Source organism: Loxodonta africana, chromosome 16 (assembly GCF_030014295.1).
Source record: "Loxodonta africana isolate mLoxAfr1 chromosome 16, mLoxAfr1.hap2, whole genome shotgun sequence".
Classification (NCBI taxonomy): Eukaryota; Metazoa; Chordata; class Mammalia; order Proboscidea; family Elephantidae; genus Loxodonta; species Loxodonta africana.
The window spans coordinates 60,070,064-60,090,630 of record NC_087357.1 but is presented as its reverse complement, the minus strand read 5'-3'; the positions used below and the strand labels follow the sequence as shown (position 1 = coordinate 60,090,630).

Sequence of the window (20,567 nt, the reverse complement as noted above, 5' to 3'; positions counted from 1 at the left end):
CCCAGGGACCTTTTATGATAAAAAATATAAATATATAGCAGAGAGAAATTTTCTGATAAAAACTATTTTCTGGTAAAAATTGCAAATATATAGCAGAGATAAGTGTTCTGATAATATGTAAAATTCTGTAAGGGTAAGTTACTCTTGGTCAGCAAGTTACATGATTGGGAAGTTCACTAACTTTTTCAGGCCATTGTATCCAGTGGGAAGCCATGGTGGCGTAGTGGTTGAGAGCTACGTCTGCTAACTAAAAGATCAGCAGTTTGAATCCACCAGGAAACTCTATGGGGCAGTTCTACTTTGTCCTGTAGGATCACTAAGAGTCAGAATCAACTCGACGGCAACGGGTTTGGTTTTTTGGTTTTATGTTGGGTAAGCTGGAAATGTAATTTATGAAATGGTGATCCAAGGTACTCTACTTTTAGAACCTGGGGAAATATTGTACTTCTTATTTATGAATGTAAGTAATCACAAAGGACTTTCATTATAGAGTAAACCGATATACAATCAGCAAAGAATATAAAGTTTATATGAAAAATCAAAGAGAATGGCTTTGTGTATTTCTGTTAAAACAAATCAAGTAAAAAAACCCACTGCCATCAAGTTGATTCTGACTGATAAGTTTGAGTCAAATCGTTTACATTAACTGGAAGTCATTATTATTTATAGGTACATGTTTGTTTTGAAATTTATTGTTTTGCAATAATTGTTAAAACAATTGTTTTTTGGAAAAGATGTATATGTTTTTTTAATAAGGCTTTTTCTTTTGACAGCAATGTAAATTTTGAAAGTCAAGGACGAACAGCATGTAAAGGGAAGATTGCCATATCAGGTATGCTGTCGATGGATTAATTTTATATTGGTTAGTGAATTGTATAAAGTGACTTCCTCAAGTTGTTTTTTTTTTAACTTCCTGCTTCCCTTCAGTTTTATTTTGCATATCTCTATCAGAACAGTTGTCCTAAAACACTGTTTTCATCATTATGCTCTATGTTGTGTAGAGCTTTACAGTTTAGGGAAACCTTCATATACATTGCATACATTACACAGTTTTATCCTCAGTGCAGCCTTGTGAAATCAGGAGGGCAGTTCTCGTTTTCTGCATACACAGAGCTTAAGTTACTTGCTGCCACTGGCTGAGCTGGGCAGCAAATCCAAGTCTTTTGACTCTCCATTCCTTTTCTGCTCAGAAGCTTCAATGTTTTTTAATATTTGTCTAGGCCGTAAGTTCGTGAGGGTTGGAATCATGTTTGTTTTGTTCATCACTATAGACCCAGAAGCTAACGTAATGCTTGGTACGTAGTAATTGCTCAGTGAGTATTTATTTATTGGATGGAAGATGGCTATTCAATGACTGCAGGATAAAGACCAAACTTCTTTCCCTGGAGTATTCTGTTCTGACTCAACTATTTTATAGACCCAGAAGCTAACGTAATGCTTGGTACGTAGTAATTGCTCAGTGAGTATTTATTTATTGGATGGAAGATGGCTATTCAATGACTGCAGAATAAAGACCAAACTTCTTTCCCTGGAGTATTCTGTTCTGACTCAACAATTTTCTAAGCATATCTTCTGCTCTACATGGACTGTCAGCTTTCACCAGGCATTTCTTTCTTCGTCCTGTGAACACACCCCATGATCCTGATATCCAATTAGCTCTTGAAATAAATATATTTCATTCAAGATCTACTTGCTCATCCATAAAGCCTTTCTGGTTATCATTCTAAAAACACCCAGTGCCGTGGATTCTAGCTAGGAATATTTCCTTTCTCTGACTGCAGTTAAGAGACTCTTTACCACTAGGTGGCACTTATGCTGTGTATGGCTTATTCGTGTGTCTGACCCTTAGATAATTCACCTCTACAAACATTATTTTATCAGCATATTTTGGAAACAACAGTGTCTGCCTTTATGGGTCCTTAAGTACTAAATAGGTGTCTTAGTTATCTAGTGTTGCTATAACAGAAATACCAGAAGTGGATGGCTTTACCAAACAGAAGTTTACTTTCTCCAATTTAGGAGGCTAGAAGTCCAAATTCAGGGTGCAGGCACTAGGAGAAGACTTGTTCTCTCTGTCACCTCTGGAGGAAGGTCCTTGTTTCTTCTGAGTTTTTGCTCCTGGGAGATCTTCATGTAGCTTGGCATTTCTCTTCCCCATCTCTGCTTCTTTCTCTTGCTTGTTTACTGTCTTTTATATCTCAAATGAGATTGACTTAAGATACACCCTATACTAATCCTGTCTCATTAATATAACAAAGACAAAAACCCAAACCAAACCCACCGCCATCAAGACTACACCGACTCCTAGTGACCTCATAGGGTTTCCAAGGCTGTAAATCTCTGTGGAAGCAGACTGCCACATCTTTCTCCCACAGAGCCGCTGGTGGTTTCGAACTGCTGACCTTTCGGTTAGCAGTCAAATGCTTTACCACTACGCCACCAGAGTTCGTTCCTTTAACAAATACAACCCATTCCCAAATGGGATTATAACCACAGGCCTAGAGGTTAGGATTTACAACACATATTTTGGGGGACATAATTCAGTCCATAACACTCAAAAAAAAAAAAAAAAAGGTTATTTTATTGGCCAAAAGCCTTGTTCTCTTAGTATCAGAGAGCCTGCTGCCACACTTCAGGCTCTCTCACTCAAAGAACTGTTTTTAGAAATGTTTTTATGAAGAAACAAAAATTCTCATGCAAGAATAGATCTAAATCTTATACAGGATATAATTGGCCCAAATCAGAGGAATTGCCCTCAGCTAAGCAAAAAATTCTTCAGAAAAATAACTATATAAAAATCTGTTGCTTGTTTTATACTTATACATGTTTTCATCTTTCCAATTATAAGATTGGGATAAAACATGTTTTATACCTCTGTATCTTTTTGATACCTAACAGTACATTTACGTTTTTTTTTATTCACTATGTTCAATACATTTTAACATGAATAAATAAAATATTGTGTCTTTAAAGATGATTTCTAAAAATACTTAAACATAATCCTCCATTTCTTGCATCTAATATGGTACCATGGAGTATACAAATGAAATATATTAAATTGCAATTGAAGACTCAATGACATGATAGAGTTAACATCTCTTGTCATTTCTTAATAAAGAGTTTATTGACTATAGCAACTCATGATCTTGGGATTAACTGTATGTACATTTAGAAAGGTGCTTAGGTGAAAGCTTCTGAAGTAAAATTTTATTTTCCTCCATTTTAAATAAAATATTTTCATGACCACAAATGCTCTAAGGGCAAAAATGGAGCTTATTTCTTTATGTGTTCTTTCTTTCCAAAAGATAATTTCAAATTAAGGATCTGAAAGCCTCAGAAAATGGAATACATGTGTAATTTCTTTTCATCTTTGCCTAGCCTTAGTTATATTTTGTCTATGTACTGGTAAAAAAAAAAAAAAGGACAATTAAAAATTTACTTTTATAAATCCAATTTCTTTTGGCTTTGAGATGGAAATGTGACTTGTTTTGGTCAAAATGAATATTTGTAACAAAGTTTCATAATTTTTCTGAGATTACATTGACAGTGAAGAGATACACAGGTTTTTCGTTTCCAGCTTTACCACTCACTGACCAGTTGTTTATAAAAGTAAAGGATAATGATTGCGGCATTTATCCTTATTATTTCTGCTGAACGCCAAATAATTGTGTTGCAGTAGTGTCTCCGTTTATTCACTGATTACTGATTCTATGACTAAAAGCCAAATTAATCCACCAAATACCCCAGTTTTCACCTTTGAAAATGATAGACTTTTAGATCCTGATAGCATTAAGCTAGGCATCCTACCGTGGCTCTCTCAGGTTACCAATAAAATATCAGCAAAGATATAAAAATGAGAAAGGCAAAAATCCTGTAAAGTAAAACAGTCAACCATTACAAGAATCAGCAAAGAATTTCTACTATTTGAAGCTGGGTTGAGAAACATGATTGGTGGGTTACATATCTTTTAGTGTCTGAACAGTACATGAGTACCTGGGAAATAGATAAGAAATGTCTGCCTCCCCTTTTTGGGGTTCTGAGGGCGCAAGACTAACCAACAGCTTTGGGTGTACAGCAACGGAAGTCAGAGAGCCCATATTCTTTTCATGATGATGTAAATAGTGCCACCCTGACAGGAAGAACAACTGTAAGAAGAACAGTTGTGAAATGTGCCAGCAACTACGGTCAAGCGGAGGAAATGAGCTCATTTAACAGGACGTTGGCCAATCATAATTATTTTAAAAAAAAAAAAAAGCATCCCTATTAAAATCAAGAACAAAATAATAATATCTATTTTTCATCAATATAATTGAACACTTTTAAAAATTATAGCAAAAATGGTAAGAATAAAAGATGAAACTACTGAAAAGAAATGGACATTGAATACCATTTGAATATAATAGATTGCAGACCCAGAAAATCTAAGGTAATTTACTGAAACACTATTTGAATTAATAAAGAATTTAGTAAAAGTGGCTAGGTTTAAGATAAATATACAGAAAACAGTATGTTCTCTCAAAGCCAACAATAACTAAGTAGAAAACATAATGGCAAAAAAATTCCATTTACAATAACACCAAAAAACAGAAACAGTAAATAACCGAGGCTAACCTTAACAAAAGTGTAAGGGCAGATGTACCAAACATATTAATATAAAGGCATCAGTTTCCAAATTAATTTATATAGTAGTTTCTGATGAAATATTAGGTCCCTGAGTGGTGTGAACGGTTTGCATTTGTCTACTAATCTAAAGGTTGATGGTTCAAATTCACCCAGCGGTGCCACAGAAGACTTTGCAATTTGCCTGCATAAAGATTACAGCCAAGAAAACCCTATGGAGTAGTTCAATAAGTCAGAATCAACTCAATGGCAATGGTTTTGTTTTTGTTTTTTAATGACACATTTGGGAGGGAGAGATTTTGACAAAATAGTTCTAAAATTCATTTGAAGAACTTAGCAAGTGAGAATAAGATGTTTTTTAAAGGAAATATATCCTCTAACAGATACTAAAGTGTGTTATAAAGGTATGATGATTACGGTTTTAATATTATGATAAACAGAGTAATTGATAAATAATTAGGTCCATAAAACATATAGCCAAGAAACAGACACTAAGAATGTCATATGTGATAAAGATGGCATCATAAATCAGAGGAAGAGAAAGACTATTGGATTTATAAATAGTGCTGGAACAATTATTTTTCTAAGATTTGTATTCTTACCTCACATACCCAAAAATTTCATGTAGATTAAATAGTTAACTTTTAAAAGTACAAACCATAAACAATATCTAGAAAAAATATAGATGAATAGTAACTTATCTATGTCACCAAGAGATCTCTGAAACATGAAATAATCAAAAGATTGGCTTTTTTCATTATATAAAAATTTAAAAAATATATAATTATAATACAAAAGGGACCAGTTATAAACAATATGACAAAGCATGAATATTTTTATTAAGTAAAGAGCTCTTAAAATTCAGTAGAAAAATGGTTTATGGATATGAATAGATTCACTAAAGTTGCCAATAAATGTATTAACATGTTTTTGTTAGTCGAGAAAATAGAAATCTAAACAGTTAAATCCTGTCACCTGAGTGTTAAATTGGTAAATATATTTTTTAAATTATTAGTGAATAAGATGTATGTAAAATGCTTAATTTGGATGTGGAGAAAGCCCAGTAGGTGTATTTATCAACACTGATAAATACATATCTGCTGGATTAGGTGGTGGTGGGGACGAGGACTAATATAAAGTTTTTCTAAAAAGAAAATTAGAAATAGGCATTAAAAGCCTTAAAAATAGAATTTTTAGGGGGGAAAAAAGTAGACAAAGTATCATCTAACCTAAAATTGAAGCACATAAATCTAGCCGAACACCTTAATTTCATAAAGATTTATAATTAATTGAAAATGACATAATTAATAGCATGAAAAATTCGCTATAAACTTCCTAAGTGGTAACAGGGAATTGTTTTAAAAAGAGAAATTTTCCACAAATCAATTGAAGAGAAAGTTTGAGCTGGTGTTGAGTCAGTCCCTAACTCGTGGCAACCCTGTGCACAATGGAACGAAACTCCTGCCCTGTTCTGCACCATCCCCTTGATTGATTGCAAATTGAACCTTTGTGATCCATAGGGTTTTTCTTGCTGATGTGTACTCCCCAGGCAATTAAAACTAATTTCACTTGTCCATTGAAATCTCTTTACTATGCTGCGTTTTACTGTCATTCATACATCCTAATCTGTTTGGTAGAACCTTGATCCCTAACTTTGAAAATACTTAAATGTCTTAGTTATCTAGTACTGCTATAACAAAATATCACAAGTGGACGGCTTTAACAAACAGAAATTTATTTTCTCCAGTTTAGGAGGCCCGAAGTCCAGATTCAGGGTACCGGGTCTTAAGGGAAGAAGATTTTCTTTCTCAGTTGGCCCTGGAGGGAGGTCCTTGTCTCTTTGAGCTTCTGCTCCTGGGTGATCTTCATGTGGCTTGGGATCTGTCTTCCCCCATCTCTGCTCTCTAGCTTGCTTGTTTAATTTCAGTTATATCGCTAAAGAGATTGACTGGAGATATACCCTACACTAGTCCTGCCTCATTAACATAACAAAGATAACCCATTCCCAAATGGGCTTATAACCACAGGCATAGAGGTTAGGATTTACAACATATTTTTTGGGAAAAGAGTTCAATTCATAACACATACCAAAGGAATGTCGTAGGAAAATCGTTACTACTATCAACTGGTATTAAAAGTAAAGGTGAGGCACTATTTACAATAGCCAAAAGGTGTAAACAACCCAAGTTTCCATCAACAGATGTGAGGATAAACAAAGTGCGACGTATACATATAATGGGATATTAAAAGTGAAGTTCTGATACATGCTGCAACATAGATGAACCTTGAAAATTAAAACATGCTGAGTGAACTAAGACACAAAAGGACAAATACTGTGTAATCCCACTTATATGAAATACCTAGAACAAGCAAATGTATAGAGACTAAAGTTTATTAGTAGTTACCAGTGGCTAGAGGGAGTTATTGCCTAAGGGGTACTAAGTTTCTGTTTGGGGCAATGAAAAACTTTTGGAAATAGCGGTGATGGTTGCACAACGTGGTTAACATAATTAACGTCACTCAGTTGTACATTTAGAAGTAGTTAAAATGGCAGTTTTTTGCTATACGTGTTTTACCACAATAAAAAAAGACAAAAAAAAAAAAGTAGAGGAAATAATGGAGGAAACTAGGAAGTAAAAATTTAGAGTATGTCAATGGTCTAGATTAACTTCTGGAATAAGGACCATTAGCACAATTTCTTTAGTGTTTAAAGACTGTGAATAAGAGAAATTACGTTTCAATGACTTTTAGAGCATATGTTGTTTCTTGGCTTGAAAAAAAGTGGTATAGTCTTTCTAGTTTTATGTCTTAAGGAAAATACTACAGTGTGCACATGAATATATAAAGATTTTCAAATTCTTTTGTAGACAAATGTTACTTGAAAAACCTTGACTCTGTCAAAAGCTGGGTCTCTACCAAAAACCAGTGATCTTAGACAAGCTCCTTATTTTCTTGGAAGTTTGCATATTGGACAAAAGCACTAAAGTCACTTCTCCATCTACTATTCTATGCCTTTAAAATGTATTTAACTACAGTTGCTGTTACTGCTTACCAAAAAATAGAAATTCAACAAACTAGATTGCCCATAATTCACCTATTTTTAAAATGTAGATAACAAAATGAAAATGTTATGGTATAGGCTTATTACAGATCACTTAGTAAATCAATTATTTGAGCAATAATTGGTTGTAAGAAATGGTGTGGTGGAGATGTATGATCTCCTCCAACTTCATGATGGGGAGAGGGAATCACTGTCAGCATCAGCAGCCCAAGGCTGATTCCTGTGACGTGGAGGTCAGACACGCCTCCTCTCTCCAGCCTTTTTAGCAATTCTCATACCAGCCATCCCTCCCACGGCTCACTCTGCTTCTCTTCAGGGTTCAGTAATTTGTTGCAATGGCCATTAAGAACTCACAGAAAATACTCACAGTTATGGGGTTCATTAGCGAACTAGCAGGTTATAATTTGGAGCCTTGGTGGGGCAGTAGTTAAGAGCTCTGCTGCTAACCGAAAAGTCAGCAGTTCAAATCCACGAGCCGCTCCTTGGAAACCCAATGGGGCAGTTCTACCCTGTTCTGCAGGGTCTCTTGAGTTAGAATTGACTCGATAGCAGCGGGTTTTGTCTTTTTTTTAGGTTACAATTCAGAAATGACTCAGGATACAGTTCTTTGATTAGGATATCCTCTTCTTAGCTATGCCCACAGGCAGGCCTCCCTTTCTAGCCCTTGGCGCCTCGGCCCCTTGGCCTGTCTTCTGCTCTACTTGGGCAAGTGTTACAGGTCTCTTTAGCTCTGCCCGTAAGTGCCCAGGGACATCCCACTCCTCCAGTAAGCCTCTGCTCAAAGGCCCCCAGCTCTTTTGCTCTGTGGGTCAGCAAGGCTAGCTTTGTCAACAAGTGCCTGGAGGCACCCCACTCTGCCCAGAGGTGCTCAGCTTTCTCACTCCATGGGCCAGGAAGCTCATCACCTAGTGGGATGGCAAAACTGACCAATCCCTTCATTAGAGTTCCATACACTTTATTTTTATGATCCCACCCCCATGAGGATGCCATGCAACTTATTTACATTATTAGCAAGTTATATAATCCCCTTAGTGGGCCACAAGCACCTCATTTGCATAGTTTCACCTTTCATTTGATGGAAGTTACAAAGACTATGGCTAACAGGGCCATATTAAGTAATGCATTGCACTGTGTTGGTGCTTTTGCTTTTTATTAGTTTTTTAAATAAATGTAACTGATTTTATGTTTTTAATTCATTATGAAATTATCAGAATACATTATCAAATGCATTGTGGGATCCATAGGTTCATGTCATGTTAAGAAATAAAATGTTGAAAAAAATTATACTTGTAATTTCTTTTTCCCTCTTCTATAGATATTCGAATACCACTAATGTGGAAAGACTCTGATCACTTCAGCAATAAAGAACGTATGTATGATTATGGTTGAAATGTTTAGTATCTGGTAAATTTGTGATTATTAGGGGAAAAAAGGCTGCTTCCACACTGAAATAAATTGGTGCATTCAATAGAATAAGCAGAACCTTGCAAAACTGGTTTTTCTGATTTTTAGTATAAATATGTTATAGTCACTTGATACTAATCAAGATAATGCATATCTAGCGTACTTCTAGTTGTTGATAGGAAACTGTACAAGGATGGTAAGTAACGGATGGTGGGGGCAGGGTAGAGCAAAATGAAGTTTAAGAAGTAAAAGTAGAGGCAGCATTTCTTTTATTTGACCAGAATCTGGGAGATCTTTTTTGTGCCTTACTTTATTGTTTCAGATTATTTAACAGGATGTAAGAAGGAAAGATTTTTTTTTCCTTCTCTGGCTTTATATAGTCTTTATACATCCATGTATTGCTTAGGTCATGGAAATTAACCTGAAATTATTTCTAGCTGTTAGAGGCAAAGCAGAAAACATATGATAATCCTTTTTCTTTCTTGTCTATTGTGATAGCTTTGTTCCTCTTACTTTAAAAACTGAATCATATTGAGCATAATTAGTTTTATATGAAGAATACAAAATCAATTTAGTATATTTGTTATTCAATTAAGAAGTATAATTTACTTTAAAAAGGAATACAAGTGGGAATAAAGTAAGATTTTTTGATTACTATAGAGAATCAGTTTTTCTGGAGCAGCATTTTTTCAATAATAAGGATTTAGCCCTTTAATTACCTAATACTTTTTAAAAACATCACCATACTTAAGGGCCCAGCAGCTATGTTTTCAATGTTCCCATGACTACTTTTTATTGTTTTTTGTGGTTTCCTCTCTTACTTTTAGTTTCATGGAAATTGTTTTGCTGTTGTTAGTGTGCCTACTCTTAACCTCTTCTAATAAAAAACATCTTTTATTAAGTAGACTTAGAAGCTCAAACTACAAAGGTAATAATATATTTATAATAATACATTTGCTATTAATAAAAGCTTAAAATTTTTTCTAGGAAAAATATATACGAGTTTGGTAGTTTCCTTAGGCTGCTAAGAAGTCTATATATTTAACTTTACTTTTTGGTACTCCCTAGTTTAATTGTTGTGTTCTAGTTGGGTGTCCACCATTTATCTGTCAGTTTGTTGTACTGTGGTGGCTTGCGTTTTGCTGTGATGCTGGAAACTGTGCCACCGGTATTTCAGATACCTGCAGGGTCACCCATGGTAGACAGGTTTCAGCAGAGCTTCCAGACTAAGACAGACTAGGAAGAAAGACCTGGCGGTCTACTTCCAAAAAAGATTGGCCAGTGAAAACCTCATGCATAGCAGTGAGCCATTGTCTGACACAGCGCTGGAAGATGAGCCCCTCAGGCTAGAAGACACTCAAACGACGACTGGGGAAGAGCTGCCTTCTCAAGGTAGAGTCAACCTTAATGATGTGGGTGGAGTAAAGCTTTCAGGATCTTCATTTGCCGACGTGGTGTGACTCAAAATGAGAATAAACAACTGCAGATATGCATTAAAAATTAGAACATGAAATATACAAAGTATGAATCTAAGAAAATTGGAAATCGTCAAAATAAAATGGAATGCATAAAGATCGATATCCTAGGCATTCATGAGCTGAAATGGACTGGCACTGGTTTTCAATTGGATAAGGTTTTTTTTTTTATGGTCTACTTTGCTGAGAATGACAATTTGGAGAGGAAGGACGTCGTATTCATCATCAAAAAGAGCATCTGTAGATCTATTCTGAAGTACAGAGCTATTAGTATTAGGGTAATATCCATATGCCCACAGGGAAGACCAGTTAATACTACTATTGTTCAAATTACACACTAATCACTAATGCCAAAGATGAAGAAACTGAAGATTTTTACCAACTTCTGCAGTCTGAAATTGGTCAAACATGCAGTCAAGATGTACTGATAAATACTGGTGATTGGAATGCGAATGTAACAAACGAGGAAGGATCAATAGTTACAAAATATGGTCTTGGTGACAGAAACTGCTGGAGATTGCATGATAGAATTTTGCAAGACCAACAACTTATTCATTGCAAATGCCTCTTTTCAACAATGGAAATGGTCACTATACACGTGAACCTTGCTGGATGGAATACACAGGAATCAAATCAACTACAACTGTGGAAAGAAATGTTGGAGAAGCTCAATGTCATCAGTCAGAATGGCCAGAGGCTGACTGCAAAACAGGTCATTAATTGCTCATATACAAGTTCAAGTTGAAGCTGGAAAAAGTTAAAACAAGCCCTCAAGATCCAATGTACCACCTTGAGTATATCCCACCTGAATTTAGAGACCATCTCAAGGATAGATTTGATACATTGAACACTAATGACTGAAATCAGACAAGTCGTGGGATGACATCAAGGACATCATACATGAAGAAAACATAAGGTCATTAAAAAGACAGGAAAGAAAGACCAAAATGGGTGTGAGAAGAGATTCTGAAACTTGCTCTTCAACAAAGAGTAGTAAAGTGAAGAGAGGAAACAATGAAATAAAAGAGCTAAATAGAAGATTTCAGAGGGCTGCTCAAAGTATTATAATGAAATGTGCAGAGACCTGGAGTTAGAAAACCAAAAGGGAAGAACATGCTTAGCATTTCTCAAGCTGAAAGAGCTGAAGAAAAAAATTCAAGCCTCAAGTTGCAATATTGAAGGATTCTATTGGCAAAATATTAAATGACACAGGAAGCACCAAAAGAAGATGGAGGGAATATACAGTTACTGTACTAAGAAGAACTGGTCGATGTTCAACCGTTTCAGGAGGTAGCACATGATCAAGAACCAATAATACTGAAGGAGGAAGTCCAAGCTGCTGTGAAGGTATTGGTGGAAAACAAGGCTCCAGGAATTGATGGAATAACAATTGAGATGTTTCAACAAACAGATGCAATGCTAAAAACACTGCCTCACCCATGCCAAGAATTTTGGAAGACAGCTACTGGGTCAGCTGGCTGAAAGAGATGCATATTCGTGCTCATCTAAAAGAAAGGTGATCCAACACAATGTGGAAATTATGAAACAATGTAATTAATATCACACAAAAGTAAAATTTTGCTGAAGATCATTCAAAAGTGGTTGCCACTGTACATTGACAGGGAACTGCCAGAAATTCAAGCTGGATTCAAAAGAGGATGTGGAAGGAGGGATATCATTGCTGATGTCTGATGGATCTTGGCTGAAAGCAGAGAATACCTGAAAGATGTTTAAACCAAAACCCATTGCTGCTGAGTTGATCCTGACTCATAACGACCCTATAGGACAGAGTAGAACTGCCCCACAGGGTTTCCAAGGAGCAGCTGGTAGATTAGAGCTGCCAACCTTTTGTTTAGCAGCCAAACATGTAACTACTGTGCCACCAGAACCACAAAAAATGTTTACCTGTGTTTTACTGAGTATGTAAAGGCATTTGACTGTGTGGATCATAACAAATTAGGGATAACACTGTGAAGAATGGCAATTCCAGAACACTTAATTGTGCTTGTGTGGAACCTGTACATAGACCAAGAGGCACCTGTTCGAACAGAACAGCAGGATACTGCATCGTTTAAAATCAGGAAAGGTGTGCATCAGGTTTGTATACTTTCACTATACTTACTCATCTGTATGCTAAGCAAATAATCCAAGAAGCTGGGCTAGGCATCAGGATTGGAGAAAGACTTATTAACAGCCTGCACTGTGCAGATGACACAAACTTGCTTACTAAAAACAAAGAGGACTCGAAGCATTTACTGATGAAGATCAAAGACTACAGCCTTTAGTATGAATTCCACCTCAACATGAAACTGAAATCCTTATAACTGGATCAATAAGCAACATCATGATAAACGGAGAAATGATTGCAGTTAAGGATTTCATTTTACTTGTATCCACAACCAACGTCCATGAAAATGGCAGTCAAAAATCCAAGGATGTATTGCTTGAGTAAATCTGCTGCAAAAGACCTCTTTAGAGTGTTAAAAAGCAAAGATGTTACTTTGAGGACTAAGGTGCACCTGACCCAAGCCATGGTATCTTCAGTTGCCTTGTATGCATGGGAAAACTGGAGAATGAATAAGGAAGACCAAAGCAGAACTGACATCTTTGAATTATGGTGTTGGCAAAGAATATTGAATATACCACAGATTGCCAGAAGAACAAACAAATCTGTCTTGGAAGAAGTACAGCCAGAATGCTCCTTGATAGCAAGGATGGCGAGTCTTTTTCTCATGTAGTTTGGACATGTTATCAGGAGGGACCTGTCCCTGGAAAAGAACATCATGCTTGGTAAAGTAGAGGGTCAGCGAAAGAGAGGAAGACCCTCAACAAGATGGATTGACACAGAGCAGTCACTATAAAATGTTGAGTTGCAGTGTACAATATGTGAAAGCAAGAATCTGTTAACAAATAGTTATGGTGATTTTTTCATGTTCTATTGAAAAAATCTATTTAATGTAATGTAATGGATCTTTCCTTTAAATGTTTTTCTTCTCTAGGATCACAGCGCTATGCCATTTTTTGTTTGTTCAAAATGGGAGCTGAAGTTTTTGACACTGACTTGATGGTTGTGGATAAAACAATTACAGATATATGCTTTGAAAATGTAACCATATTGTAAGTATGTTTTTAATCTTCAGAGAATGAAAGTAATCTAAAATTCTGTCTTTTTTTCTTTTAAGTAAGGCATAATTATTGGGTTCTGGATTATATTGGTAGCATTAAGATCTTAAATATTTAAAGTGATTTTTGAAAATTATTTTATTTCAAAGAAGCCTGCTTCTACATTTGAAAATGTAAAATAAAATGATAATCTTACAATTAAACTAGTCATAAATATTTGACTCATTGGATTTGATAAATGTTTGTAAATTTTATAAAGATTTATAGTTCATTCTTACCTAAGCTATAAATACAGTGGAACCTCATAATAACGTTATTTAATATTGAGTGAATTGGAGCGTAAAACAGGTTCTTTGATCTCATATAGGAGATTTAGTTAGAAAAAGTTAGAGAAATACTAAAATAGTATAACAACTTCATTTATAAGGTAGGAATGAAATATGTACCATAAGAAAAGCACTTTAGTAAAATTTTGGTGTGTTCTTGTTTCTTATGGTGCCCTTTTTTCATGTACTCCAAAACAATGAAAAATTGGGTGATCCTCAGGGCTGTTTTTATTGCCCCAGCTCTTTTACAGGCTCATTTTATTTTGGTCATGATATAGAACGAGAAAGAACTCCTCAGATAGCCGTAGAAATCATTTTTAACTAACATAAGTTCTTCCTGGCCTCTTTCAAAGGTTCTATTGGCCTGAAATCAGTTTGTGATTTGTATATCTTTCAGGGTTTCAAAGTCACTATTTTCGTGACTATGTGTTAATAGCTATTGAACTATTAAGATAAAATCAATATACATTTTTTTATTTTTGCCATTTTAGCTATGGAGATATACAATTGTGATTTTAAAGCAGTAGTTTTGCTACTCACATAGCATTAAAAAAACTATTGCAAACCATATTTTATGGCTTCTGTCCAGTGCCCCATGGTAATTGTATAGCACAGAAAAATAAAATGCATTGTTCTGGCTTACTAACAGTAATGTAAACCTTCTTACTCACCAGCTGTATTATGCCAAAGGAATTTGTTTAGAACCCCCAAAATATCCCCAAATGCTTAGATAATTGAGGCTAAAAAATAAAATTTTCTTTAATTATCTGAATACATTTATTTCCACTATTAAGTATTGCTAGTGGATTGTTTTCCACCAAAATCATCCTGTTAATGAGCTTTTTCTTCATTTCACTTTGTTATTGTTTATCTTTACCACAAAGACAAAAATCAAAAAATAATTTTTTCAGGGAAAGACCAATGCAGGTTGCACATGATTTATAATTTTAAAAATATTCCGTAAATATTTTAAATTGTTTTAAAAATAACTGCTGACAAGTGTTTTAAATGTTTAAAAATGTGCTTTTTGTTATGATGATTGTTTCTTTAATGAGAATTCAATATTTATGAATCCTTGGTTTTCCTCTAAATATTGACATTTGTTAGTCATTACCAGGAATACTGTATGTTTAAAAGTTGCCAAATAGTAAACTATAAAAATATCTGGAAGCTATTTCTTGGATTTATCCAAAGTATAGATTGGCCATTTAAATCTTAAAAAGTCTGTGCTGCATTTTTAAAATCTCTGAGGCTGATGAATCTTCGGCCTGTAGGCAGCATCTGCTGCTGATGGATCTCTTTTGTGGCTTTAGTATGTTTTATTGTTAGTAACACTACCACAATCTCTTATAGTGAAGGTAGTTGACTGTGTCTGGAAAAGGGCAAAGCCAACCTTAGCATTTGCTAAAATGGCAGAATTTCTGCATATTGATTTAATAAGTATGTACTGAGTATCTTTTATCTTGTAGGCACAATGCTAGGTTAAGAATACAGGATTACCAAGAGAGCCCCTGCCCTAAAGGAGTTCATGCCTTGAAAGATATGTCCCTTTGTGTTGTTTTTTCCCTATATAACCAAGCAGTGGAATGTTGTTTATAGTTATTTGGTACAAAAGTGTAGTGGGTGTTGGAGGGCAGCTTCGAGTGGACTTTAAATGAGCTCTTGTGAAGTAGAAATGAGAACTAAAGGTTTCAGCAGATTTTGTTCTAGAAGAATAGTCATTTCACTCACAATCATTAGCCATTAGAGAAATGCAAATCAAAATTACAATGAGATTCCATCTCCCTCCAACAAGGCTGGCATTAATCCAAAAAACAAAATAATAAATGTTGGAGAGGTTGTGGAGAGACTGGAACACTTATACATTGCTGGTGGGAATGTAAAATGGTACAAACCACTTTGGAAATCGATTTGGCGCTTCCTTAAAAAGCTAGAAATAGAACTACCTACAATCCAGCAATCCCACTCCTTGAAATATATCCTAGAGAAAGAAGAACCTTTACATGAACAGGTATATGCATATCCATGTTCATTGCAGCACTGTTTACAATAGCAAAAAGATGGAAGCAACCAAGCAACCAAGGTGCCCATCAATGGAAGAATGGATAAATAAATTATGGTATATTCACACAATGGAATACTACGCATCTATAAAGAACAGTGATGAATCCATGAAACATTTCATAACATGGAGGAATCTGGAAGGCATTATGCTGAGTGAAATCAGTTAGTTGCAAAAGGACAAATATTGTATGAGACCACTATAATAAGAATTTGAGAAATAGTTTAAACAGAGAAGAAAATATTCTTTGATGGTTACAAGAGTGGGAGGGAGGGAGGGAAAGGGGTATTCACTAATTAATAGACAAGAACTATTTTAGGTGAAGGGAAAGACAACACACAATGCAGAAGAGGTCAGCACAACTGGACTAGACCAAAAGCAAAGAAGTTTCCTGAATAAATTGAACGCTTTGAAGGCCAGTGTAGCAGGGGCAGGGGTCTGGGGACCATGGTTTCAGGGGATATCTAAGTCAATTGGCATAATAAAATCTATTAAGAAAACATTCTTCATCCCACTTTGGAGAGTGGCATCTGGGGTCTTAAATGCTAGCAAGCAGCCATCTAAGGTGCATCAATTGGTCTCAACCCACCTGGAGCAAAGGAGAATGAAGAACACCAAAGACACAAGGTAATTATGAGCCCAAGAGACAGACAGGGTCACATAAACCAAAGACTACATCAGCCTGAGACCAGAACAACTAGATGGTACCCAGCTACAACCGATGACTGCCCCAACAGGGAACACAACAGAGAACCCCTGAGAGAGCAGGAGAGCAGTGGGATGCAGACCTCAAATTCTCTTAAAAAGACCAGACTTAATGGTCTGACTGAGACTAGAAGAACCCCAGAGGTCATGGTCCCCAGACCTTCTGTTAGCCCAAGACAGGAACCATTCCCAAAGCCAATTCTTCAGACAGGGATTGGACTGGACTATGGGATACAAAATGATACTGGTGAGGAGTGGGCTTCTTGGATCAAGTAGACATAGGAGTCTATGTGGGCATCTCCTGTCTGGAGGGGAGATGAGAGGACAGAGGGGGTCAGAAGCTGGCTGAATGGACATGAAAATAGAGAGTGGAAAGAAGGAGCGTGCTGTCTCATTATGGGGAGAGCAACTAGGAGTATATAAAAAAAAGCAAGGTGTATATAAGTTTTTGTATGAGAGATTGCCTTGATTTTTGTAAACTTTCACTTAAAGCACATTAAAGAAAGAAATAAAAAGAATAGTCATTTCAGAAAATCAAACATATAAATACCTTAAAAGTGGTGATATTAAAGGAATTACAGGAGAAATAGCATCGGTAACAAGATGACCAGGACATTGTATTCTGTTTCTTTAATTAATAAGCCTGTATGTATTGGTTAGCTCTGGAAGTTGCAGTGACTCAGGCCATTTAGATATTAAATAAACACAGGGAGATTTTTGTCTCTTTAGCATATACTAACATAAACTTATTTCAAGCACTAATTTTAAATATTATGAAAACATCAAAAGATGTGATTTTATTTTCTGCTGAGTTAAATTTCTAACATTATGAATGCACTTGTTTTTAGTAATGAAGCTGGCCCAGACTTTCAGATAAAGGTGGAAGTGTATAGTTGCTGTACAGAAGAGTCTTCAATAACCAACACACCGAAAAAGCTGGCTAAGAAACTTAAGACATCTATAAGTAAAGCTACCGGAAAGAAAATAAATTCAGTGCTTCAAGAAGATGGTCCTAAAACAGACTTGTTCTTCAGTTCAGCTGTTTTGTAAGTTTCTAATAAAATATTTATGGTAACATAATAGGATTGTATACTGTGACAGTTAAAGTATTGTGTTTGAAGTAAGTTTACATTTTAAATGTAAAAAAAAAAAAAAAATCCGGAAACAAAACTTGGTAGTCTGACATTTACCCAGCTGAGTCATCTTGAATACCTTCCTTTGAAGGGGGGAAGTTGGATGACAGTTGGATGTTTTTAGTGATTTGGAATTCCAGTTTCTACCAGAAAAAAACGCTTTCCTTGAAAAGGGACTATGTGTATGTCAGAGTGTTTACTACATATCATTTTACTAATTGGATTTCTTCTTGTATTTCATGCTTTATTCTTATAAGGTTTTAAGAAACTTTTTTTTTAAATAAAACCTTATTACCATTATCACATCAGTCAAAACAAAAATAAGCTCTTAATATCATCTAACAGCCAGTTTGTTGTATTCAAATTGCCCCAATTCTGAAAAACATCCTTTTGTAATTTGTTTGTTCAAATCAGAATTCAAACAAGATCTATATGTTGCATTTAGGTGAATCCTCTGTCTCTTTGAATCTATTATGATTCCTTACCCATTTTTTTTGCCATTATTTATTGAAGAAACCAGGTCTTATAGAATTTCCCATAATTTGAATTTAGCTGATTGTATCTTTGTGGTGCTTTTTAACATCTTTTTCCATCCCCTATGGAAACACTGGTGGTGTAGTGGTTAAGCACTATGGCTGCTAACCAAAAGGTTGGCAGTTTGAATCCACCAGCTGCTCCTTGGAAACCCTGTGGGGCAGTTCTACTCTGTCCAATAGGGTTGCTATGAGTCGGAATCAACTCAGTGGCAACGCATTTGGTTTTATGTTTCCTGTAACTGGTAGTTAGATCTAGAGGACTGATTAGATTCAGGTTCTCTTTTGGGGTAATAGTACTTCATGTTATTATGTATACTTCCTGTTGTATCCCATTAGGAGGCCTTGTCCCATTTTTAGTGATGTTCAAATTGATCAGTGGCTTCAGCTGTTACCAGCCTGATTCATCATTAAAAAGTTCCCTACCGACCTTTATCTAATGGTTTTATTAGCCATTGCTAATCATTCATTATTTCATTAGGGTTATAATTTGGTGGTTTTCCATTTGGAAAGGGGGATGTAGTGGATATAACTGAATGTAGCAAACACAACAGCTTCTTGTATTCAACAGGTATATCTTGTGTCTCTTGTATACAAAGGATTGTGCTGCCAGGCATATAATGGTAGAGTAAATTGTAGAGGGAGCTAAGATGCCCCAACAAATAATATGGTGTTCACACAATGTCCAAATCACACAACATCCTGTCATAGAACGTATCCTGGACGTTAAGCGACACGTGACTGTATTTGTGTTTCAGTCTATTATAATCGGTGCCCAAAGTGTCCAATCCGTAATCAGTGGGAATCTTCAAGTTGTTGCCTGTAGCCTTTTGACACAACACTAATCTTTGATAGCTCATTTGCTTTCTGACACAAGATGTCCTAATCTCCCCTTGTATGTTATTCCCAGGCTTAGAATTACCATTTCTCCAGGGAGCCCAGGGTTTCCCTGGGATACCTTCTTTAAACATTGGTGCCTGACAAGTTTATGTTTATATTTCTTTGTGAAACCAGTGATCAGGCTCTGTTCCTAGAATTTTTTGCATGTGTAGTAGAGTTGGCTCTTTAGCATCTCAATAGTTTCATAATAAATACAAAAAGCAAAATACTTTAGGTATAGATGCTAGAAATGTCGGTCATCACAATGTAATCCAATAACATTTTTTTGTCAGATATTTTTAAATATAACATACGTCTTGGAACTCTAGTGACTTTCAGTCTATTTGGCTTGAGACCCACACTAAGAAATAGATTTTACACCATGACTGAGTACATAGCCACCTAAGCAGACAGATTTCATGGAGGAATACTTAACCGTAATATTTGCAATATAAACCAAAAAAACAAACCAAACCCATTGCCATCGAGTCCGTTCCGACTCATAGTGACCCTATGAGTAGAACTGCCCCATAGGGTTTCCAAGGAGCGCCTGATGGATCTGAGCTGCCAACTTTTTGGTTAGCAGCCGTAGCTCTTAACCACTCTACCACCGGGGTTTCCAATTTGCAATATAGTTACCAGATTTTTCTTTTTTTTCTAGCTGTTCCCAGTCTTTTAAAAACCATTATATAGGTTTCATGATCTAATGAGTCCAATCCCACAGTCTGAAAAGCAGTCATAGAATTCAAGTCCTTCCTAAGTATTGTTAAAAAGGAGGGAAGGGTCTCTTTAATTTTCTTCCTTTAGAACTAAGACCATCCTAAAAATTTTCTAGGTTAAGATTATGCTAAGATTTGCTAGAAGGTATTTTAGTTCAACTATAAGATAGTGGAGCTATTTATTTTTAATGTTTAGATAAACAATAATATTTCCAGATAGAAACAAAGATTTTAGAACTGAAAGAGGCATTAGAGATAATCACCTAGTTTCAGTAGTTTTAAAACTTTTTTAAGCTTCAAAATTCCATATTAAAAAATAAATCTTATGGAAACCTTTAAAGCATGTAAAAGCAATGAGTGGACTTCTCGAGCAGTTTAAGACTCCATTGCTTAGCAGTATATACTTAATTTTTTTTATAAAACCCTAGAAATGTCTCTAAAGAGCCTTAAAAAAAAAAACAAAACAAAAAATGTGTTTAAGCATCCTTACCTCTCATATAAGAAAATCGAAACCAAGGAAATAATGT

General features: G+C 35.5%; 1 protein-coding gene across 1 annotated transcript in view; it reads left to right on the top strand.

Moving 5' to 3' along the window:
• The window catches only part of RTKN2 (rhotekin 2), an 88,180-nt gene that overhangs the window by 29,653 nt on the left and 37,960 nt on the right, over positions 1-20,567 (top strand). Inside the window, exons 3-6 of the mRNA XM_003409284.3 lie at positions 774-832; positions 8,997-9,050; positions 13,560-13,677; positions 17,625-17,822. Coding sequence (XP_003409332.2) covers positions 774-832; positions 8,997-9,050; positions 13,560-13,677; positions 17,625-17,822 — 429 coding nt within the window. The remainder of the gene's footprint in view (positions 1-773; positions 833-8,996; positions 9,051-13,559; positions 13,678-17,624; positions 17,823-20,567) is intronic.